This window comes from Siphateles boraxobius, unplaced genomic scaffold, assembly GCF_051911475.1.
Source record: "Siphateles boraxobius isolate OS27281-9 unplaced genomic scaffold, OSU_SipBor_1 41, whole genome shotgun sequence".
NCBI lineage: Eukaryota > Metazoa > Chordata > Actinopteri > Cypriniformes > Leuciscidae > Siphateles > Siphateles boraxobius.
The window spans coordinates 8,735,832-8,755,326 of record NW_027509042.1 but is presented as its reverse complement, the minus strand read 5'-3'; the positions used below and the strand labels follow the sequence as shown (position 1 = coordinate 8,755,326).

General features: G+C 40.0%; 1 protein-coding gene across 1 annotated transcript; it reads right to left on the bottom strand.

Annotated features, from left to right (window-relative positions):
* Positions 1-1,524: 1,524 nt before the first annotated feature.
* On the bottom strand, positions 1,525-19,300 carry avpr2b.1 (arginine vasopressin receptor 2b, tandem duplicate, 1). Its single transcript, XM_077199938.1, has 2 exons — positions 18,415-19,300; positions 1,525-2,220 (listed from the first exon to the last, which is right to left on the bottom strand). The coding sequence occupies exons 1-2, from the start codon at positions 19,298-19,300 to the stop codon at positions 2,018-2,020; spliced, it is 1,089 nt and encodes a 362-aa protein (XP_077056053.1). The 3' UTR covers positions 1,525-2,017.
* Positions 19,301-19,495: the final 195 nt, after the last annotated feature.

The following is a 19,495-nucleotide window of genomic DNA, read 5'->3' as shown; positions in this document are numbered from 1 at the left end:
ACAGTACACAGGAGCAGTTGTGCCGCACACGTGCCTCGTGCTGCTCTCACATAAATTGTAAATCGATTGCCCATTTTGTAGCCTAGAAGTGATTGTCCCTTTGGGAACGTTCAGCACATGCTATTTTTCCGAGACTGGATATATAAATAAGACTACAAAAACTTGTTTATGCTGTGTATGAAAAAATAATACCCGTTATAGACAACTTCAAAATTAAATAGGCCTACTTGTATTTTTTCCCCACTGTACTAAAGCCAAAACCAATAGATATATAAAAAACCTATAAAAACACTTTCAATTCTAGCCCAGCTGATAAGGCAGGAAAATGTCTGTTCAATTTCAGTTTACCCTTACAAACAACATGTCTCTCTATGTTAATGTTGAAAAGAAGCGGTCTTCGTGCCAGGTGAAAATACACTACAGTTCTAAAGTTTGAGTCAGTAAGACTTATTTTTCTGAAAGGAACTATTACTTTTATTCAGTAAAGTCTCATTAAATTGATCAAAAGTGACAGTTAAGACATTTATAGTGTTACAAAAGATTTCTATTTCAAGGAAATGCTGTTCTTTTGAACTTTCTTTTCATCAAAGAATCCGGTCCCACTTCATATTAAGTGGCTTTAAGTACTATGTACTTACATTGAAATTAATAATTTGATACAATAGCCTTATTGTGTTTTTACATTGTACTTATATTTTAAAAATACCTGCATGTAATTACAGCTGTAATTAATGTATGCAATTACATTTGTAATTACATTGTTGACCCTTCCCTTACACCTTAACCCAGCCTTAAACCTACCCATACCACCACACATGACCCTAACCTTACCAGTATCACACCTCAATAGCAGCACAAGTGTTTTACAATACAGCATGAACACAATAAGTACATTGTACTTATTTTTCAATGGAAGTACATAGTACTTAATATAAAGTGGGACCAAGAATCCTAGTATCACGTTTTCCAAAGAAATAAAACTGTTTTCAACATTGAATATAATAGTAAATGTTTCTTGAGCGCCAAATCAGCATATTTAAATGATTTCTGATGGACCATGTGACACTGAAGACTGGATGATGCTGAAAATTCAGCTTTGTCATCATATGAATAAGTGACATATTAAAAATATATTCAGATAGAAAACTGTTCTTTAGAAATATAAAGTCATAATGAAATCAAAATAGACAATTCTTTGTTAATGAATATTGCAGTATTTAGTATAAATTATTAATCCATGCACATGCTCTCCTACTTTGAGGGTCAGACCACACATTGTCAAATAGTCTTATCAGCTGAAATAATACTATCAGTTATTCATAAACGTTTTGAACTCTAACCTGTTATCATACCTTTGTTTCTCTCCACACTTATTTCTTTTTTAGAAATAAGTTTTAGAAATAAATTGTCTAAATTGAGGCTTAATATAAAACATATGTACTTTTTAAAAAATAACCATATCTTTCATGTTAGAACTGATTTCGATGCCAAATATTTCATTTTTATAGTACTTTATTGACAACAGTGAGAATGTACTTTACAGGCATTTTCATAACATCACCCAGCACACTAATAGTCTAATAGATATTTTTCTCGATATTTAAAGACACTATATTTTGTACATTATTTTGATTTGTAATTCGGACAGCACACACTGTGAGCAATTTATTTTCCTGCTTGATATGTACAGTTAAAAGAAATGATATAACAACATAGGAGAGGAAGGTAAGTGGGGGTAAAATTGGAGTTGAACATAGTTTGAAATGCTTCAGTACATGGAGACTCCACAATGAGTCTAGCGGGTCTCATTTATTTCTTTACATAAATGTACTGTGCTAGTACTATGGTACAGTGATTATGTCAGATGGTAAAATCATGTTACTTTGATATTTACAGTATACTATGGTACTGAACACTTAGCACATTAATGTACAATTTACATGGTACTTCAAAGAATACTAATAATGTCCAAAAACATGTTTGTCCAATGAACATGTTTGTTAGTGTGGTTTCTTTTTCACCGTGCATCAGAGTTTTTAAAGCTCAAATACAGAGAGCTGACCATCGCAGTCTCCTCAGGCAGCGGCACCTTCATGTCTGTGTGTTTCATGCACAGAGTTCCCAACAGTTTGGGAAACTTCACAGTGAAAAGCAGGTAGATACATGGATTGGCAACACTGTTCATACTGGCTAGCAACATGAGGATGGTGAAGATTGCAGCTGAAAAATAAAATTGACAATATTATTGGTTAGATACAAGAAATTGCATTGGATAACATTCTCAATAAATGCCCTTAAACATGATTTAGCAGTAATGTGTTACATGTAGGGGAGAGTGTGGAGTGTAACATGGGGTAAGTTGGAACATCTTCCATCATCTTAACCAATTAAAAAGTTACAAGGGGTGACATCTCCATTTTTATTTGAATATATTTTAAAATATTTATTTCTTTGATGGCGCAGCTATAGGCCTACTCAAGTCTTCAGGGTCACATGATCCTTCAGAAAACAGTTATTTTAAAATAATATTTGACAATATAAGCCTACAGTTTTTACTGAATTTATGAACACAGCAAATGTATAAGTCATAACAAACCTAGTGTTGGGCAGCTAGTGATAAAATCTGGTGTTAATTTACAAATATTATATGCTTGATCACTTTTATCACTTATATGGTTTAGTGATAATGCAGGTTAAGTAGGATTTGGATAGTTAAAGCTCCAGTAGGTAACTTTTGTAAACAAATATTTGTTAAAACTGTCATTATGTCCTGACAGTAGAATATGAGACAGATAATCTGTGAAAAAATCAAGCTCCTCTGGCTCCTCCCAGTTGTCCTATTGCCATTTGCAGAAATACACCGCTCCCAGTCAGAAACAACCAATCAGAGCCAGGAGGAATGTCTTAGCAGTGTCAATCACGCTCGTGTACGCGCTGATCACCCCTCTCTTGCACAGCGCGTTCGTGACTCTCCTGTTCGAACTCGTTCATCCAAATGAACGAATCTTTTTTCGAGTCATTTCGTTCATTCACCGAACGAAATGACTCGAAAAAGATTTGTTCATTTTGATGAACGAGTTCGAACAGGATCACAAACGTGCATCACAGAACAGAGCAAGGCGAGCATTTGTGCTTATAAAACTTAAAGTTTTTTATTTATTTTTGAAATTACCGATCGTTTCGCTAGATAAGACCACTGATCTATATAGAATGACTGGATAGCTCATGACGTCATAAACAGTGAAGCCACCTCTATTGAATCAACAGGAAATTTTATGATTTGACTGAAAAAACATTGCCTAACGAGACACAGTTTTTAAATCTAAAGTATCCCTGTACATTCTCACAACGCAAACATCCTAAGCATTTAAATGGGTATTTGATTAAAGTCGGAAATTTTTCCAGCTTATTAATAAACGGCAATTTCTTTGCAAAAGTAATAAAAAGCTGTATGAGAACACTAGTTGGCCTTCAGTGAAGAGCTATCTTCACAGGTAAGAAAAACAGTTTGATACTATTAATTATATAGTGAATGCTAAAGACCTATATTTTTGTGAATTGGTGAATATTCAGGTGAATATTGTTTAGTGGCCACAAATGAATAATACCTTAGCACGTTATACTAATTTGTTCCCTCGTTTTACTATATTGTGAATTAGTTCAACGTGTCCACGATTTATTAAAACGAGGGAACAAAGTCGTCGTAACAGCGAATTATTTAGATCAGTGGACATAGTGCAGGGCCATATGTAGCAAAATAAAGTGTTTGGAACATTTCATATAGATTTTTGCAAATTATGTTTTTTGACTTCTTCAGACCCTATAGTTGCAAAAATACCTGTTTCGGTTTTTTTCCCGGGCTGCACAGGCCCAGAGTCCAAGATGGCGGATATATCACCAAAAATTGCAAATAATCACCTTTTTAAACAGCCACCTACACATCCCTCTCAAACCTCCTCTTCATGGTCCTTCGAGCCGGAGCCATTGACGACCAGTGGAGATGTCCAGTCACTCCTTGCCTTCGTTACTTCAGCGTCCTCATCGCCAAGCCCTGCGTCCTGTACACTAATACCCCTTTTCCACCAAGGCAGAGCTGGTGCTGGTTCGGAGCCAGAGCCTAGTTTCAATTCGGTTCTTTGGTTTTCCACACGCAAAGCACCAGCTCCGAACCAGGAAAAGTGGTTCTTAAGTAGCACCAAATCATTGCTGGTCTAGAACAGAGCCAAGTAAGAACCACTTGCGTCAGGGGCTGGGGGCGGGGTTACCGTGACCAACAAGACGAATAGAAACTTGTGACCGCCATTTTTAAATAGCAGCTAGTCGAGCTAATAGCAGCTCGATTATAAATATCCGTCTATGTAAGTTACGGCGAGCTGCACAAACGCGTTGGACTCCGATGTATTTTGTAAACCCATGAGCATCCATAGTATTGCAACGTCCGTTATTGTTGATGGCTTGTTCGAGATGCATCGGAGCGGCGCGGACCGATCGGAGCTGCGGGAGTGTTTGGAGAACATACGACTCCTTGTGCTTTTAGATCGCTATCGCAGTGCTTTGATGTCATGCGGAGATCGATCTGCGAGAAGCCGATGCATCTCGAACAAGCCTGGCGTACTGTTTGGCGCTACCGCACTAGCGTTGCTGGGCAACATGAGACGTATACAGTGACGTAAGATCTGGCTCTGTTGTGGCTCTCTAGCCGGTGGAAAGGCAAATCGGTTCTTATTAAGCTCGTCAGTCGAACCCACTCTGAACCAGCTTTGGCTCTGGCTCTGAACCAGCACCCGGTTCTTGTTGGTGGAAAAGGGGTATATGATGACCACGTCATGGAATATGGTCAGCGGCCACGACAACCTGCTGAAGCACCAGAGCCACCACCATTTCACTCCGTATCAACCACAGTATGAGTCTGAGGATGATGAAGACCCACCTCAACTACCCAGCGAGGAGGATGAAGAGCCGGAACCACCAAAAGAGCCTGAGCCAGCAACAGAGCCTCCCTCACCTGTCTCTTCCGGAAGAGCCCTAGCCCCTGAGTACCCATATGACCCTCATGTAGCCCCAATTCCTGACCCTCAAACTGATCTCTTACAGCAGTTACTAGAAGTAAGAAATCAAGGTAGACTAATCCAGCGCTGTATGCTTGGTAAAGGCCACTCCTCAGGGTCTCGTTCAGGACCATCACCTGAAAACCTTGGCCCTCAATTAGTAGCATCACAAGCCCAGTATGCTGCAATACCACCCCAGGCTACCACAAGTGACTAAGCCCTTTTCTTCCCCACCTCGGCAGCAGCTTTCTTATCCACCTCCTGTAACCTGTGCCCCTGCCATTCAGCCCTTAGTTCAGTCCTGGCAGCACACGAATCCTTCTGACCATAGTCAGTTTACTGCCACCTGTCAAGTCCCAGTTTCACGTAACCCCTTGCTCCCAGCCTACATGTCGTCACCTCAAATTTCGCCTAGAGCTATGACCCACTCTGCCCAGCCAGCATACCAGCCTCGCAATGTGCAGCCTCACCACTTTACTTCTGCAGCCCAACCAAGCCATTTAGCTCCCCCTTCAGGCCGACTGCAGTCATATAGCAAGATAGGAGGTCTCTCATTCCCTGGTCTTACGAGAGGATGAAAGCCAGTATATGATGTTTAAGATGGCCCTGTCCAACTTGTTGGATCCAGGAGAGTCGGAGCAGTATAAATATCACATCTTACTGGATCACTTAAAGGTAGATCAGGTGAAGCGGCTTGCTTTAGCTTATGTTTATGCCCATGATCCCTACACTCGCTATTCTGGCCCTAGGTGAGCGTTATGGCCAACCCAGACAGCTTGCTCTGAGAGAGCTCCAGGCTATAATGGAGATGCCTGCTATACAGATAGGTGATGGTAGAGCCCTAGATCAGTTGCAGTTACAGTTACAGAGTACAGGCCTTAGTGGGTCTCCTCCAGTCAACGGGCCATGAAGGTCTTTCTGAGTTTACCTGTGGCTCATGTCGAGCGGCTATTAGAGAAACTACCCAGTGAGCATTTTTGTCAGTTTAAGAGAAGCATGATTTTGAGCAGACCAGGTTCCTATAACCTCCAAGATTTCTCCTCCTGGCTGCAACAGGGAACCCGCTGCCAGCCCAGAAGGGAGAGAACCTTTCAGCCCGTCCGACCAAGGCCACCACCCTTTCACCCATTCAGAGCTACAGCTATACTTCATGGTAGCAAGACTTCCCAAATGACCTCCCCTAAAGTCCAGATAGCTCCTCCTCGAGCCAGTCAGTTCCTCCCCCACACCACATCCACACGCTGTCCAGTGAGTGCTTACTGTAATTCCCCTGAACATCATGTCAGTAAATGTGATGACTTCCTCCAGCTCACTGAAGATCAGAGAACTAGTTGGATCAAAGGACAGAAACGATGCTGGCGGTGTGCACGAGACCACTTTGCAAACCAGTGTGATCTGAAGGGATGCTGCAACCAATGTAATGGGAAATATCTGCAACCTCAACCAGAAGCAAGTGCAGAATTTCTACCTAGACCATCCTAGCGATTGCAATAAAGTGCTGCTGAAGGTAGTTGAAGTGACCTTACGTAATGGGGACAAGTCCCTAGACACGTATGCCATATTGGATGATGGGTCAGAACGTACGATTCTTCTGCATCCTGCCGCCCAGAAACTCCAGTTGGTAGGAGAGTCTGAGAGCTTGAAGCTGAGGACGGTGAGACAGGATGTCCAGACTCTAAACGGTGCCGCCGTGTCCTTCACCCTCATTCCGAAGGCCCATCCAGAGAAATCCTATGCCATTAGGCATGCCTTCACTGCTGATCAGCTTTCCTTATCCGAACATTCTCATCCTGTGAAATCCCTCCAGCGGTGCTACACTCATCTGCGGCATATTCCCTTGAGGCAGCATGATAACGTAAGCCCCCTTCTACTCATAGGAGCTGATCATACTCGCCTTATCACTCCAACACTGCCTGTAAAGTTAGGCCCCCCCGGAGCCCTTGTAGCAATCAAAACCCGTCTCGGCTGGACGTTATAGGGCCCTGCTAGAGATATTGTTAGCTCTCCCTCCACCAAGTGTCACTATATCTCCTTTAAATGCCCACCTGATGAAATCCACCACAATGTGCAAAAACTGTGGCACCTGGACACAGTACCTCAGAGGAACACAAAATTGGTTGTACGCTCTAAACAGGACCAAGATGCAATTCTACAGCTGGAGACTCAAACCCTCCGAATTCCTGTTGATGACGTCCTACGGTATAAATACTTGAGTGACAATGACTGACTGTTTTGTTGAACTCCTCAATAATGACTGACTGTTTTGTTGAACTCTTCAATAATGAAACAAAATGCAGATTTGTTTTCTTTTTTTCCAATTTTTTTGGCAAATGATACAATAAATATTTTGAAAATAGTCTGTGTCTCACTTGTCTGCCTTATTAGGAATACATTCATCAAATAGTTTACCATTTTAAAGCCTTTATAGAAGTGAAAAGATTATATATTTTATTTTCTGTGACTTTTCTCCATATGTTGTCTGCCATCTTGAATTTTGGCACTAAAAATGAAGAAAAAAATTGGAAACAGGTTGTTTTGTGTTCAGTGGGGTCCTAGCAAGTAAAAAAACACCAGTTGCAAAAATCTATATGAACCGTTCCTAAAATAACACAATTCCCCAACCCCACACTAACAGGGCGCATAAGAACAAGCAGAGAAAGAGAGCCCTGGCAGCGCGTGCGCACTCTGTTACCGCCTTCAATGAGGTCGGAAGACCGATTGTGTTTTATAGATTAGTAGTTTGTTCATATAAAGTGGTAAAAACGGTAAACGGACTCTACACAAAGCTCTTTTGAAGCTGTTAAATGGTGTCGCTATTGGACACTTAATTGTGATTATTGCTGCTCTGATGTTTCTTATAGGCTACTGTTGACTGTTTTATCGTTGCTTTGTTAAAGAAGCAGCAGCATTACCGTTACTCTTGCCTCGGAGAAAACAACATGGGCATAGCGACAATTTTGCATATAAATAACTACTTATAGGGCTTGAATTACAACCTGTGGCAGTTTTTCTACGTCCTTTTGTGAACGTCGTTTTACACTTGTATGCTGCTCAGCAGTTTGTTCATCTTTAAAGTGCCGTCGGGCCTACCAATCTCTGTATAACGGGCTTTGGAGCCCTCTGCTGGTAGGGAATCGTAAGATGGACGCTCGAACACTTCCGGTGGCTTCACTGCCTGATGGCAGTTTAGAACATAGATATCATATAGAGACTAGATGCCCTATTGGCCGCTGTGGTGCAAGAAATGCGGCCGCCATCTTAAACCGGTCATACTCCTATTTGCGTTGCATAGCAGCAGTAGTTGCCAGAGCACTGTGCAGCATATTCCTGCTCAAATCGGCAGACCATCACTCGGGGATTACTTTTCACAAGTAAGATTTAACATTTAACATTACCGTACTATTGGTTGTATTTTGTGAACAAAATATTCAATGTGTCCTGTATCGTAGCTTTGTGTATGACCTTTGCAGCAAAATAAACCAGTGAAAATCAGTTCGGTATTCAGTGAGATATGATTAATTAAATGCGCTGGCGGCTCATTGCACCTGCCAAACAGATTACACTGAGCGGAGCGGGTGACCGGTTTAAGATGGCGGCCCCACGGCTCATCCGCGCCAATAGGCAGTAGCGGTCGATAGGGCGTCTATCTATATGATGTCTATGGTTTAGAACGTCATGAGCTGTCCAGGCATTATATAGATCAGTGGATGAGACCCTTATTCATCGCCTGGTATCGTTTAAAGCCCTTTGAAGCTGCACTGAAACTGTCATTTGGTCCTTGAAACGTTTTTGTCCTATTGAAGTCCATTATATGGAGAAAAAGCCTGGAATGTTTTCATCAAAAACCTTAATTTCTTTTCGACTGAAGAAAGAAAGACATGGACATCTTGGATGACATCAGAGTGAGTAAATTATCAGCAAAAGTTTTTTTTAAAATGAACTAATTCTTTAACGTTATCTTACTAGCTATTTATAACTTATAGAAAGAATGCAATGTTTTAAAGTTACATGTATGCAAAATACATAATGATTTGAGGACCAAGTTTGTAGTCAAAGTATGGGCAGGCCATAGTCAATGTAAAGCATATTGTTGATGTTTCGTCCCTATTAGTGAATGTTCCATAACTGTTTATAATCCGCCGTCATCGGTGTTCCTGCTTACTAGCCTGCGCGTTCACGGCAGGCTCCGATGTGGGGGAGGAGCTGTAGAGGGAGGGCTGTAGCGCAGCAGAGAGCAAGGAGGTTGGACCGTTGGACCTGTAAGTTGTGCTTGTTCAAATTTTCAGGCTAAGTCAACATTTTCTCAAAACTCCCTACTGCAGCTTTAAACTTTTATTTTTTTTTGTCATTTGGCAAAAGTATCTTTAATAGGGTTCCCAACCTTTATAAGACTGTTTATATCTTTCATCCAGTAACTAGTTACGGGTTAGTTCTGGTGTTTTGAAATGTCATGGAAACGAGAAAGCAGACGTTAAAATCTAATTGATTGTTCTTGAAATAATATGTTCTTGTGTGGCGCCCCGGGGCTCGAGCACTAACGGATTTGGCCAAACACAGACGGAAATGGCGGCACTGCGCATATCCTATGAGGCCTATGACATCTTGAGAGCGAAACGCGCTGTACATCGTTCTCGTGGTAATTTGATAACATAGCTACGCCTATGTACAGTGCTCCAAAAACGTCTCTTCGTGAGACACGCAAAAACATGATCGATAAGTAACTTACGGGAGTGAAGCACTGCATCAGCCGACAGATAGCAACTCAAAGCCAGGTAAACAGATTATGTTTCTCCCGCAGAGGCATTTATTTGTCTAATTTTGTATTAGTTGAGCAGACGTGCATTAGTGAATGACCTAAAGTGAAATATTATTTCTCTACAACTTAGTCCTAGTTTTATAGTTGTAAATCTGTAACAGTATTTAGAGCTTATGTGTGGATATAAAGTTTTAATTGTTTTTGACAATTGGCATATGCAAGTGGTAGTTCTTGATGTAATATGTGTGTGGGTATAAAGGGAATCTGTAGTAAAACACAAAGTGACCTGATTACATTGAGTCTGTTAGTTTGCTTTTTCCTATGAGGATAAGCACTCACTAGCAATTGTAGCAAACACATAAACCAATGCCTGTGCCCACACTGCAATGTTGTCATTTGCATTTGGTTACAAATTAGTATGCTTACTAGGACTAGATGTTAAAATCCCTTGATAATCAGCAAGTGCTGTTGTTGGAGATGTCCTCTTGGGTGGGGTCGAATTGGGGGATGAGCACCTGGTGCCTCCAATACGACACATCCTCAGTTGTGCACCCCGCCCTCATTGGGTGTTTGGCCTTTTATCACAATACACCCTCACCAGAGGCTGGCTCACCACCTGTGGCGATTCTAGGGGGTGGCCTGGGGTGGCCAGGGCCAACCCTGAAAGCTCATTGTCCACCCCTGTGGCCACCCCAGATCTGATAGGTAGTTGGTCAAGTTCGTCAACACAAGAAACAAGAGAAATGCTGTCAATCAATGATGACAGCTGATCAACTGATTTAGGGCCAGTTTTACATTTTTAACTAACACCGTAATGGTCGTACTGAGGCTGTGAGAGCTGATTTCTGCTCAGCGGACGTTTGGCCATGCAGGTCAGGTGACCCATGAGATGAGCGCGCTGGCTGCTGCTGCTGCTCCGTGAAACAGGAGGACGGTCGGTCACAGTTACAACAGCAACAATGATAAAAACGCTGGAATCTGTAGATTGAGAGGTATGGTAATTTAATGTTTAGTTATATCGTAGTTCCCTCTGAATGTGTAGGAAAACTGAAAAAGTCGAACTACACTGTACTAGCTAGCTTAGCAGCCTGCAAACCAAGTTAAGAGGGCAGAGTGCAGACAGTTGAAGAGGGCGCGCGCGCAGCTCTTAAAGGGGCCACACCTTATTTCCACTCGTTACACCGCCATGGAATGCTATTTTCTGGACTGAAGACTTGAGGGTGTTTTTTGCAGATGTGTGTGTTCAATTGAGCTAATATTTAATATTTTGCCAACCCGTGTGTGAAATATAGTGTGACAGTCTAGATTTAAGTTATAACACAAGAACAAGCTGTGACTTATTTATTTGCTCTGTTATTTAAGGGCTGTTTTTGTTTGTATCAGTTAGCACATCTTCACTTAAATTAACTTATTAATGTATGCTGAATCAAAGCCAATGTTTAAATTTATACCTTCATCGGGGCCTTGGATATGAATACTGTCTTAGTTGAAAACCACGTTTTGCACATTTTCATACATCACAAGGCATCCTAATGATATTATTCAGTCATCAGGCCATCCTCTGTGTTACCTGTTACCCGTGTTTGCTTTACTAGTTTAAGTCCCCTCTTGTGGTTAAATAAAAACACACCTGGCAAAGAACAAATTAAGAAAATCAAATTCCAGTATCTCTAACAAATTATATCTAAGCTAAATAATAACATATACTAAGCATGTAAAGAACAACAAATATTTATGTTTTTTTCTTACAAGCTTAGGTTTTCTTTTGCTTTTACAGGTAAGGTCCTATCTTTAAGCATTTTGGTTTGTCCTGTTGGATTTCTGTGTTTTTATGTAACCACAAGATGGTGCCTCAATTAGTAAAGCAAACTCAGGTAACAATACAGGTGACACAGATGATGAGTTGATGACTGATGCATGTTATTCTATATAGGATGAGTTAAGAGCAGTTTATTTTGCTACTCTAATCTAACTTATGAAGAGACAAGTTAATCCACTACAAGAAAATAGCTTTTAGAAAATGTTTACCCTATCCTGACAATAATTACTGATTAAAAATAGACATGTTAAAATAACCAGAGATACTTGGGGACAGTGATAGGTGGTTAGGACTGTTTTTAACAGGATAGTCACCTTTATTTGACAGTTATGAGACAGGAAATCATGGGAGAGAGAGATGATGTGACATGCAGCAAAGGACCGGGATTCGAACCATGGTCGGCTGCGTACATATACGCATTAACTTTGCTATGCCATGGCCACCCCACACTAGCTTTGTGTCCCATCTTGGCCACCCCCCAAAAAATGTCCTGGATACGCCACTGCTCACCACAGGTAGGGCTGGGGCGTATGGATTTTTTCTAACCGCAGTTGAAAAGCAAGATTTTTCCCCTCAACTCACGAAAGGTTGGATTTGCTCCATCTTTTGATGATAAGTTTTGTTTAGAAAACCTTGAATCCATATAAGCCACAATATCATTAGACATAATCCATGTAATTAGAATCAATGAATCCATGTCATTAGACACAACGTGCACACATGTGCAGGCCAAGGTTTTTTTTTTTGGAGGGGGGCGTTTTGCGGTGATGACGGTGACGAGCTCAGACCCGCGGTTGGAGTCAAGTGACCGCGGTAATGCGGTAACCGTCCCAGCCCTAACCACAGGCTGATCAGACCTGGGTGTGTGTCGCACCGGAGGCTCAAAAGGTCTTTGATGGTCTTCCGCTGAGCCCGTCCTCCAATTCCAACCTACTTTAGTAGCCTTGTGGTGGAACTAGCTACAAAGCCCCTGCTGCCCACTTCCACTAAATTAAACAATTACAATTAATTAAACAATTAAATTCTTAATAGTTTTATGTTTGAATTTGTATGTTATGTATTTTTATGTCTCTCTTTTTTTTGTATAAAATGTCATTCCAAGTTTGCTTACCTTTTACAGGTTGGACAGTAAAGGCAAGAACACAATATATGGCACTAGAAAATATGTAAAACTCAAAGAGCCATCCTTTTTGGAGTTTGTCACAGAAGGTAAGTCCATAAATGAAGCTATATTATACAGTAAATTGATGTACTTTGATGTTACGGGTGGGCAATATGGCAAAAATGTATCACGATTTTTTCCAGAAAATCACAGTTCACAATTTTATCACCATTCTCTTTCATGTTGGTTTTACTATTTAGCAAGTGACTGAGCACTAATTTCCCTATTTTAAAAACAAATCCTTACAAGGTAACAAAATATGAAATAAAAAAAGAATGGCAGACAATTAGGCCAAAGTGGCGCAAATAAAAATAGGCTACACAACTGGCGAAGGACGGCCGAGGGACGTGAGAGAACGGCGCGAGGTCGGCGGTGCGATTGCTAATGAGCAACACCTATGTAGCACACCGGTCTCGCATCTCTCACGTCCCTCGGCCGTCCTTCGCCACAACAACATAATATACAAATAAAATAAACATTTATTTTTTTAGCAGTAGGAGTGTTTAACAGTAGCTTTCAAGAAAGAAATTGAATGAACAAATAAAATAAAACACTGCATAGACATCACTGTATAAATAATACATTGATTCTTATTAAAGCTACTTTTAAAGTTCTCAGTCAAGAGCAGTGAGTGATTTTCTTTTTGTGTTTTGTTTTATTACCATTAAAGGATTAGTTCCCCCCAAAAGAAAAATTGTCATTTACTCCCTCAAGTTGTTTTTAAACTGAATAAGTTTCTTTCTTCTGTTGAAAATGAAAGTTATTTTGAAGAATGTGGGTAACCAAACAGTTGCTGGTCCCCAGTGACTTCTATAGTATATTCTTTCCTATGGAAGTCAATGGGGACCAGCAACTGTTTGTATAGCCACATTCTTCAAAATATATTTTTTTTCCTTCTTCTTTTTTTCAGCACAAGAAAGAAATTAATACTGGTTTGGAACAACATTATAGTGAGTAAATAATGACATAATTTTCATTTTTGGGTGAACTATGCCTTTAAGGACAAGTGGCCTCAAGTGTACTATTGGGCTACTGTAACTTTAAGACAGTAGAAAATATGTAAAAGGGGTGGGAGCTTTTATGAACTGCAGTGTCCCGTCCCGTGAGTGTAACTTATGAAGGTAAATTAGTAGCAAAACTCGAGAGCACGTAGATGTGAATTTGAGAACTTGTACAATAAATATTCGTACTTGTACGCGAACATTTACACTCACAGCTCCGATGTGAAAACCTGTAAAATAAAAATGTGAACTTGAACGCTGAGCTTTGCACTTGCAGACAATAGTCACAAACCTGTATTCTGAATTTGAAGCTGCAGACAAGCAGTCACAAATGTGTAAAATGCCATTCACAAAGATACAACGACAGACACAAACTTGTAATACAAATTTTCGCTTCTTCCAACATTCAAATTCGCAGTACAGCCTCAAATTGGCACTTGCAACTTCTAAAATCTGTCACTGCAAGTTCAAATTTCGCGCCTTGACTTTTGCTACTCTTTTCGCGATATAGGTGCAAAACTAACTTGTGCACTTGCAACTCAGTGGCGGCGAGAGAGGAAGGGGGGCGGGAGTGGGGGTGATCAAAGGAGCCGTTTTATTGGTTGGCCCCTACCCAATGAAATGGGACTTCTGTTATTTGTGAAGATGTCACTAAACCCGTTTGTGATGGACCGTTATTAAAAGTAATAAATTATATTATCAAACTCAGTTAACAACACCATAAATTAAGCATAGCCTTGTAGGCTACAGAAAAGCCAATGAGCCCAGAATATGACGAAAGAAAGCAAATATGTGTTAAGTGCAAATAAACCTGCTGCCTGCAGTTTTATTAATAATAACAAATTGTGTGTGTGTTTTTTTTTTTATAACTGTTGGTCCATTAAGCCTCATGAAGCGTTTTCTTGGTTTTCTATGGGAGGGAAATGCTTAACGTACAATTAAACGCGTGCAAATTACTTTTCTATGCTTTATTAGTAGGCATGGTGTTTCCTGAGTTTGACCTTTTCAAACCACTGTCTTTAATGCATTGTGCTCATATTCTGTGTTGATCTGCTTTTCTGTACATAGCCTGCATTATTAGTATGGTGTTGTTTACTGAGTTTGATAATATCATTTATTTCTTTTAATATCAGTCTAATGCATTAAGCCATGTTAGCATTTCAGATCTTTATTTTTTTAATGCAACATTAAATATACAAAAGATTTGTACATACATAGCCTATACTATACACCTCACAACAACACCTTTAGCGTTTCAGATCATATTCAGATCGTCTCCGATAAGCGGGTTTCGTGATATCATCACATATAACAGAAGTCCCATTTTATTGGCTAGGCGCCAACCAATAAAACGGCTCCTTTGAACACCCCCACTCCCGCCCCCCTTCCTCTCTCGCCGCCACTGAGTTGCAAGTGCACAAGTTAGTTTTGAATCTAAAAAATCGCGAAAAGAGTAGCAAAAGTCAAGGCGCGAAATTTGAAATTGCAGTGACAGATTTGAGAAGTTGCAAGTGCCTACTTGAGGTTGTAGGCCTACTGCGAGTGTGAATGTAAGAATACGTGCAAATATATGTTAGGCTACAAGTTAGTGTCTGTCATTGTATTTTTGTGAATGGCATTTTACAAATTTTTGACTGCTTGTCTGCAGCTTCAAATTCAGAATACAGGTTTGTGACTATTGTCTGCGAGTGCAAATCTTAGCATTCAAGTTCAGATTTTTATTTTACAAGTTTTCACATTGAAGCTGTGAGTGTACATTTTAGCGTACAAGTACGAATATTTATTGTACAAGTTGTCAAATTCACATCTACGTGTTCTCGAGTTTTGCTACTAATTTACCTTCATAGTAACTCTACCGCTGCGTTAACATGTGATGTGTGAATGTACGTCGCATTGAGTATGTTGAGATGGAGGTGCCAGAACTGAACTGATAGAATGCACTAACTGTAGCACGATACAAAGCAGATCGTGGAGGCATTTTAATCGTCCACGATCAAAAAACGTGATATCGCACACCCCTATTTGATGTCTTAATGATTAATACATTTTTTGGGTAGTAATGGAGTTATTGTTTTTCAGCAAAAAAAGCATTTGCCATTTGAGAACAGACACCTGTTAAGGTAACGGATGACACCTCTACAGAAATGGACGTGGATGTGTTTCCAGAACTTGTTGCTGAAAGGGGCATGTGCTTTAGTTTACATACTACTGATGGTAATTATGTTTATACTTTTCTGGTCTTATGTTAAAATTGTGGTGATGTTTACATTTTTGCAAGTAATATTTTTATATACTGTATACAAATTCCACTTCTGCACATGAGTTGTCCCCCTTGACTGATGGGAACTCTGTCAGCAAGTCTTCAAACTTTACTGAATGCAATGAAGGCAACACAACTTCTGCATTCCCTTCCAAAAGACCCAGGTTGGATGATTCCAAGCTTGCAAAAGAGGTTGGTAAGACAAGGGATCTAACCCAGCTTAAAGAAAATGTTCTCCAGTTTATCAATAAATGCTGTTCTGTGTGTACATTTTGGTGTTGTCTGTTTAGATCAAAGAAGACATCCTAAAGTGCAAACCTGGTGGTGTGGAAGTGATGTAGCACTATAAAGACACTGGTAATATGTCAACATCCAAAAGAAAGGAGATGATTAATATATTGGTTGCACACATGACTGAACAAGAAGGGTAAGCTTTGTTCATTTAATATGTATATATCACTGTACTTCCAAATTATTCAAATGTTAATATCAAATAAAAACATTATCTATTTGCTTAACCCATGTTTTCTAAAGTGATCTAATCAGTTTGGGCTGAGAAACAGACAGAAATTGTGTAATGTTTGTAGCATTAATATTGCTTTGTCACCGCTTGTTACACCAAGTGTACCAAGAACAGTTTTAATGTTTTAGATGCTATTGTTTTTACCCCAAGTAAACAGAGCAGAATAGACTAGTTTTTGGTTTCATGGTATATTGTTTATATAAGAATAGTGAACCGCTATAACGAAAGCATGTAGGGTTTTTCTTTATTTCGAAGATGTAATTTTCTCTAAATTTGTGGTAAATGTACTATGTTCTGATTTTAAATGTATGCTATAATTTATGGTATTTAAGTAATTTTTATATTGTTATTAATCAGTCCTGCAGAAGTTTGGAGGACTATCTCTCAGAGGTTGAGGACAGGCCGCCCTATCTTCTGGCCACTGGACAAACCATAGCAGATGTGCTTAAGTTCTCCATTGTGGTCGACAAGAATCTCATACCCTGTCAAGCAAGTACTTCACCTGGAGCTTTTGATGAGCTTTTTAAAGCTCATTTTGTCTTTGGTGCATAATATGACCCATCTCTCAGCAACATGTTCCCCAGGTCCATGCCTACAGATTAATTGACAAAGCATCTCAACATGTATGGATAGTGAACAAAGACAACTTAAGGAATATTTATTTGTTTGATGCACAGATGTCCTATGGTGCTGACTCATTTTTCTTCATAGTTTCAAAAAATGAACTTGTTTGAAACACTCAGTAGAGATTTATGTGATTATTTAGCATATACAGGAATAGTATATTTTATCAGAATGAATGTGTATTTTCAAACCAGGCACTGTTTAACATTGAGTTAAAGGTGGCATTAAATTGTTGTATTTTTCAATTTAAAGATGTTATTGCAGATTATGTTTACTTGTTAAAAAAACCCTCAATTTCTATTGAAAATGTCCATGCAGATTGTTTGAAAAAGTACATCACCTTACATTTACAGATGTCCTATGGTGCTGACTCATTTTTCTAAATTTTTACAACAACAAAAAAGAATTTGTTTGAATCTCAGTAGAGATTTGTATTTAAGAAATATTTATCGTAATGAATGTGTAAATTTTTTTTTACCAATGTTAAGATGATAATGCGTTGGAGACTAACATAGCTGTTTTATTCAATTGTATGTTTGATATATGACATTTTTAATAAATCTTCAAATAGATTCATAGTCACTTGTTTTTTGGAAAAATATCTACAGGTTTATTTTTTAAATTTCATCTGCATTACCATTTTAAAATAAGTATTTACATTATTTAGATTAAATCAACATAAAGAATACACTGGGGTTGTGTGATTAAACACCATAAAGTGTTAAATGTGTATACTTAATAATGTCTTAACACCTTGAGTGATTAAAATGAAACATTAACACAGTGTTTGAATAATAAACACTTTAGTGTTGTTTCAACACTAGCAAAGATGAACCAAGTGATAATTTTAACACCCATGGTGACAAATCTCCCAACATATTTTTGCTGTGAACAAATAAATGCAGCCTTGGTGAATAAGTTACTTCTTTCAAAAACATTGGAAAAAACTTAAATCCGAACTTTTGACTGTTAGTGCATACTAAAACACTATAGATAGATAGATAGATAGATAGATAGTTTTCTAAAAAACTGGTTGACAACTGTAAAAATATTTCCATTCAGTTTTCTTACCAAAATCAACCTGTCACAGCCCTGTTATTCTTATAAAGGCATATAACTATTATCAAAAAACAAAACAAAAAAAACTTTATATTAAGATGGCGTTTGTAATGTATTAACACTTAATGACCAAAACGTGTTTGCTAGAAAAATGTCTCTTACTCTCAGTCGGAGCGTCGGTGTCCCACACAGACCACAGCTGCACGGTGAAGAACGGAGCCCAGCACACGGTGTAGGCGAGCACGATTACCACTGTCATCTTCACGGTCTTAATCCGAGACTTGGACACAAACACCACGTTGCTGGCTCTGGAGGAAATAGAGTTCGGGTGTTCATCACCTCCCTGCTGCCGTTGCTGCTGTTGCTGCAGCGTCTTCATGTACAGGTTGATCTGGAGCGCGCGGCAGATGCGCATCTGGCACACGGTCACAGTTACGATGGGCACCAGAAATATCACCAGTGTCGTCCACGTCACGTACGCTTTCGCTCCCCACGGCTGAATAAACTCTGCCCAGCAGTCGTAGACACCCGGGGCGACTTGAACTCTGGAGAAAATAAACAGTTGCGGGACGCTGAAGACAAACGACACAAGCCACGCGACGCACACGGGCAGGTTCCAGCGCGCGCGCCTCCTCTGGAAAGTCACCATGGGGTTGCAAATCGCCTGATAACGGTCCACCGTCATCACAACTATCATGTAAGTGGAGGCGAACATGCCGACGATCTGAAGATACTTGACTAAACGACATACGAGGTCAGGACCGATGAAACGGTCAGTTATGTCCCACATCAGCTGAGGGCACACCTGGAAGAAAGCGACCATCAGGTCTGCCAAGCAGAGATGGGTCACAAACACGCGCATCCTGGACACCTGCTGTCGCTTCCTCCACAGAACCAGCAGCAGGCCGAAGTTCAGAGTTGATGCGCAGAGAAAGATGACGCTCAGCAGCGCAATCTCGATTTGAGCCAAACGCTCGTTCCGGGGTTCATCTCCGGTGACTTCCATCTCCAAAGTTAAATTGCTTAAGTTTAATGTGAAGAGAGACATTATCTTAATATTTGTAGAGTCTTAAAAATAATTCAAGTTCAGAATCTGCAGTCCAACTAACCCTGTGCAGACAAGACTGTCAGTATATGCGTCTGCGCAACTTTAGTGTGTGCACGTGAGTGAAGACTTGAGGTTTTATACGTGGGTCTGCTGTATGGAGGGTGGGTCTGCTGTATGGAGGGTGGGTCCGGTGTA

What these genes read in the sequence shown, in the direction of transcription:
- avpr2b.1 (XM_077199938.1), bottom strand. Translation starts at nt 19,300, where the DNA reads ATGTCTCTCTTCACATTAAACTTAAGCAATTTAACTTTGGAGATGGAA. An exon ending in CACCGACGCTCCGACTGAGA is followed by an intron (nt 2,221 to 18,414) that starts GTAAGAGACATT and finishes TTTATTTTTCAG; the next exon opens with CTGCAATCTTCACCATCCTC.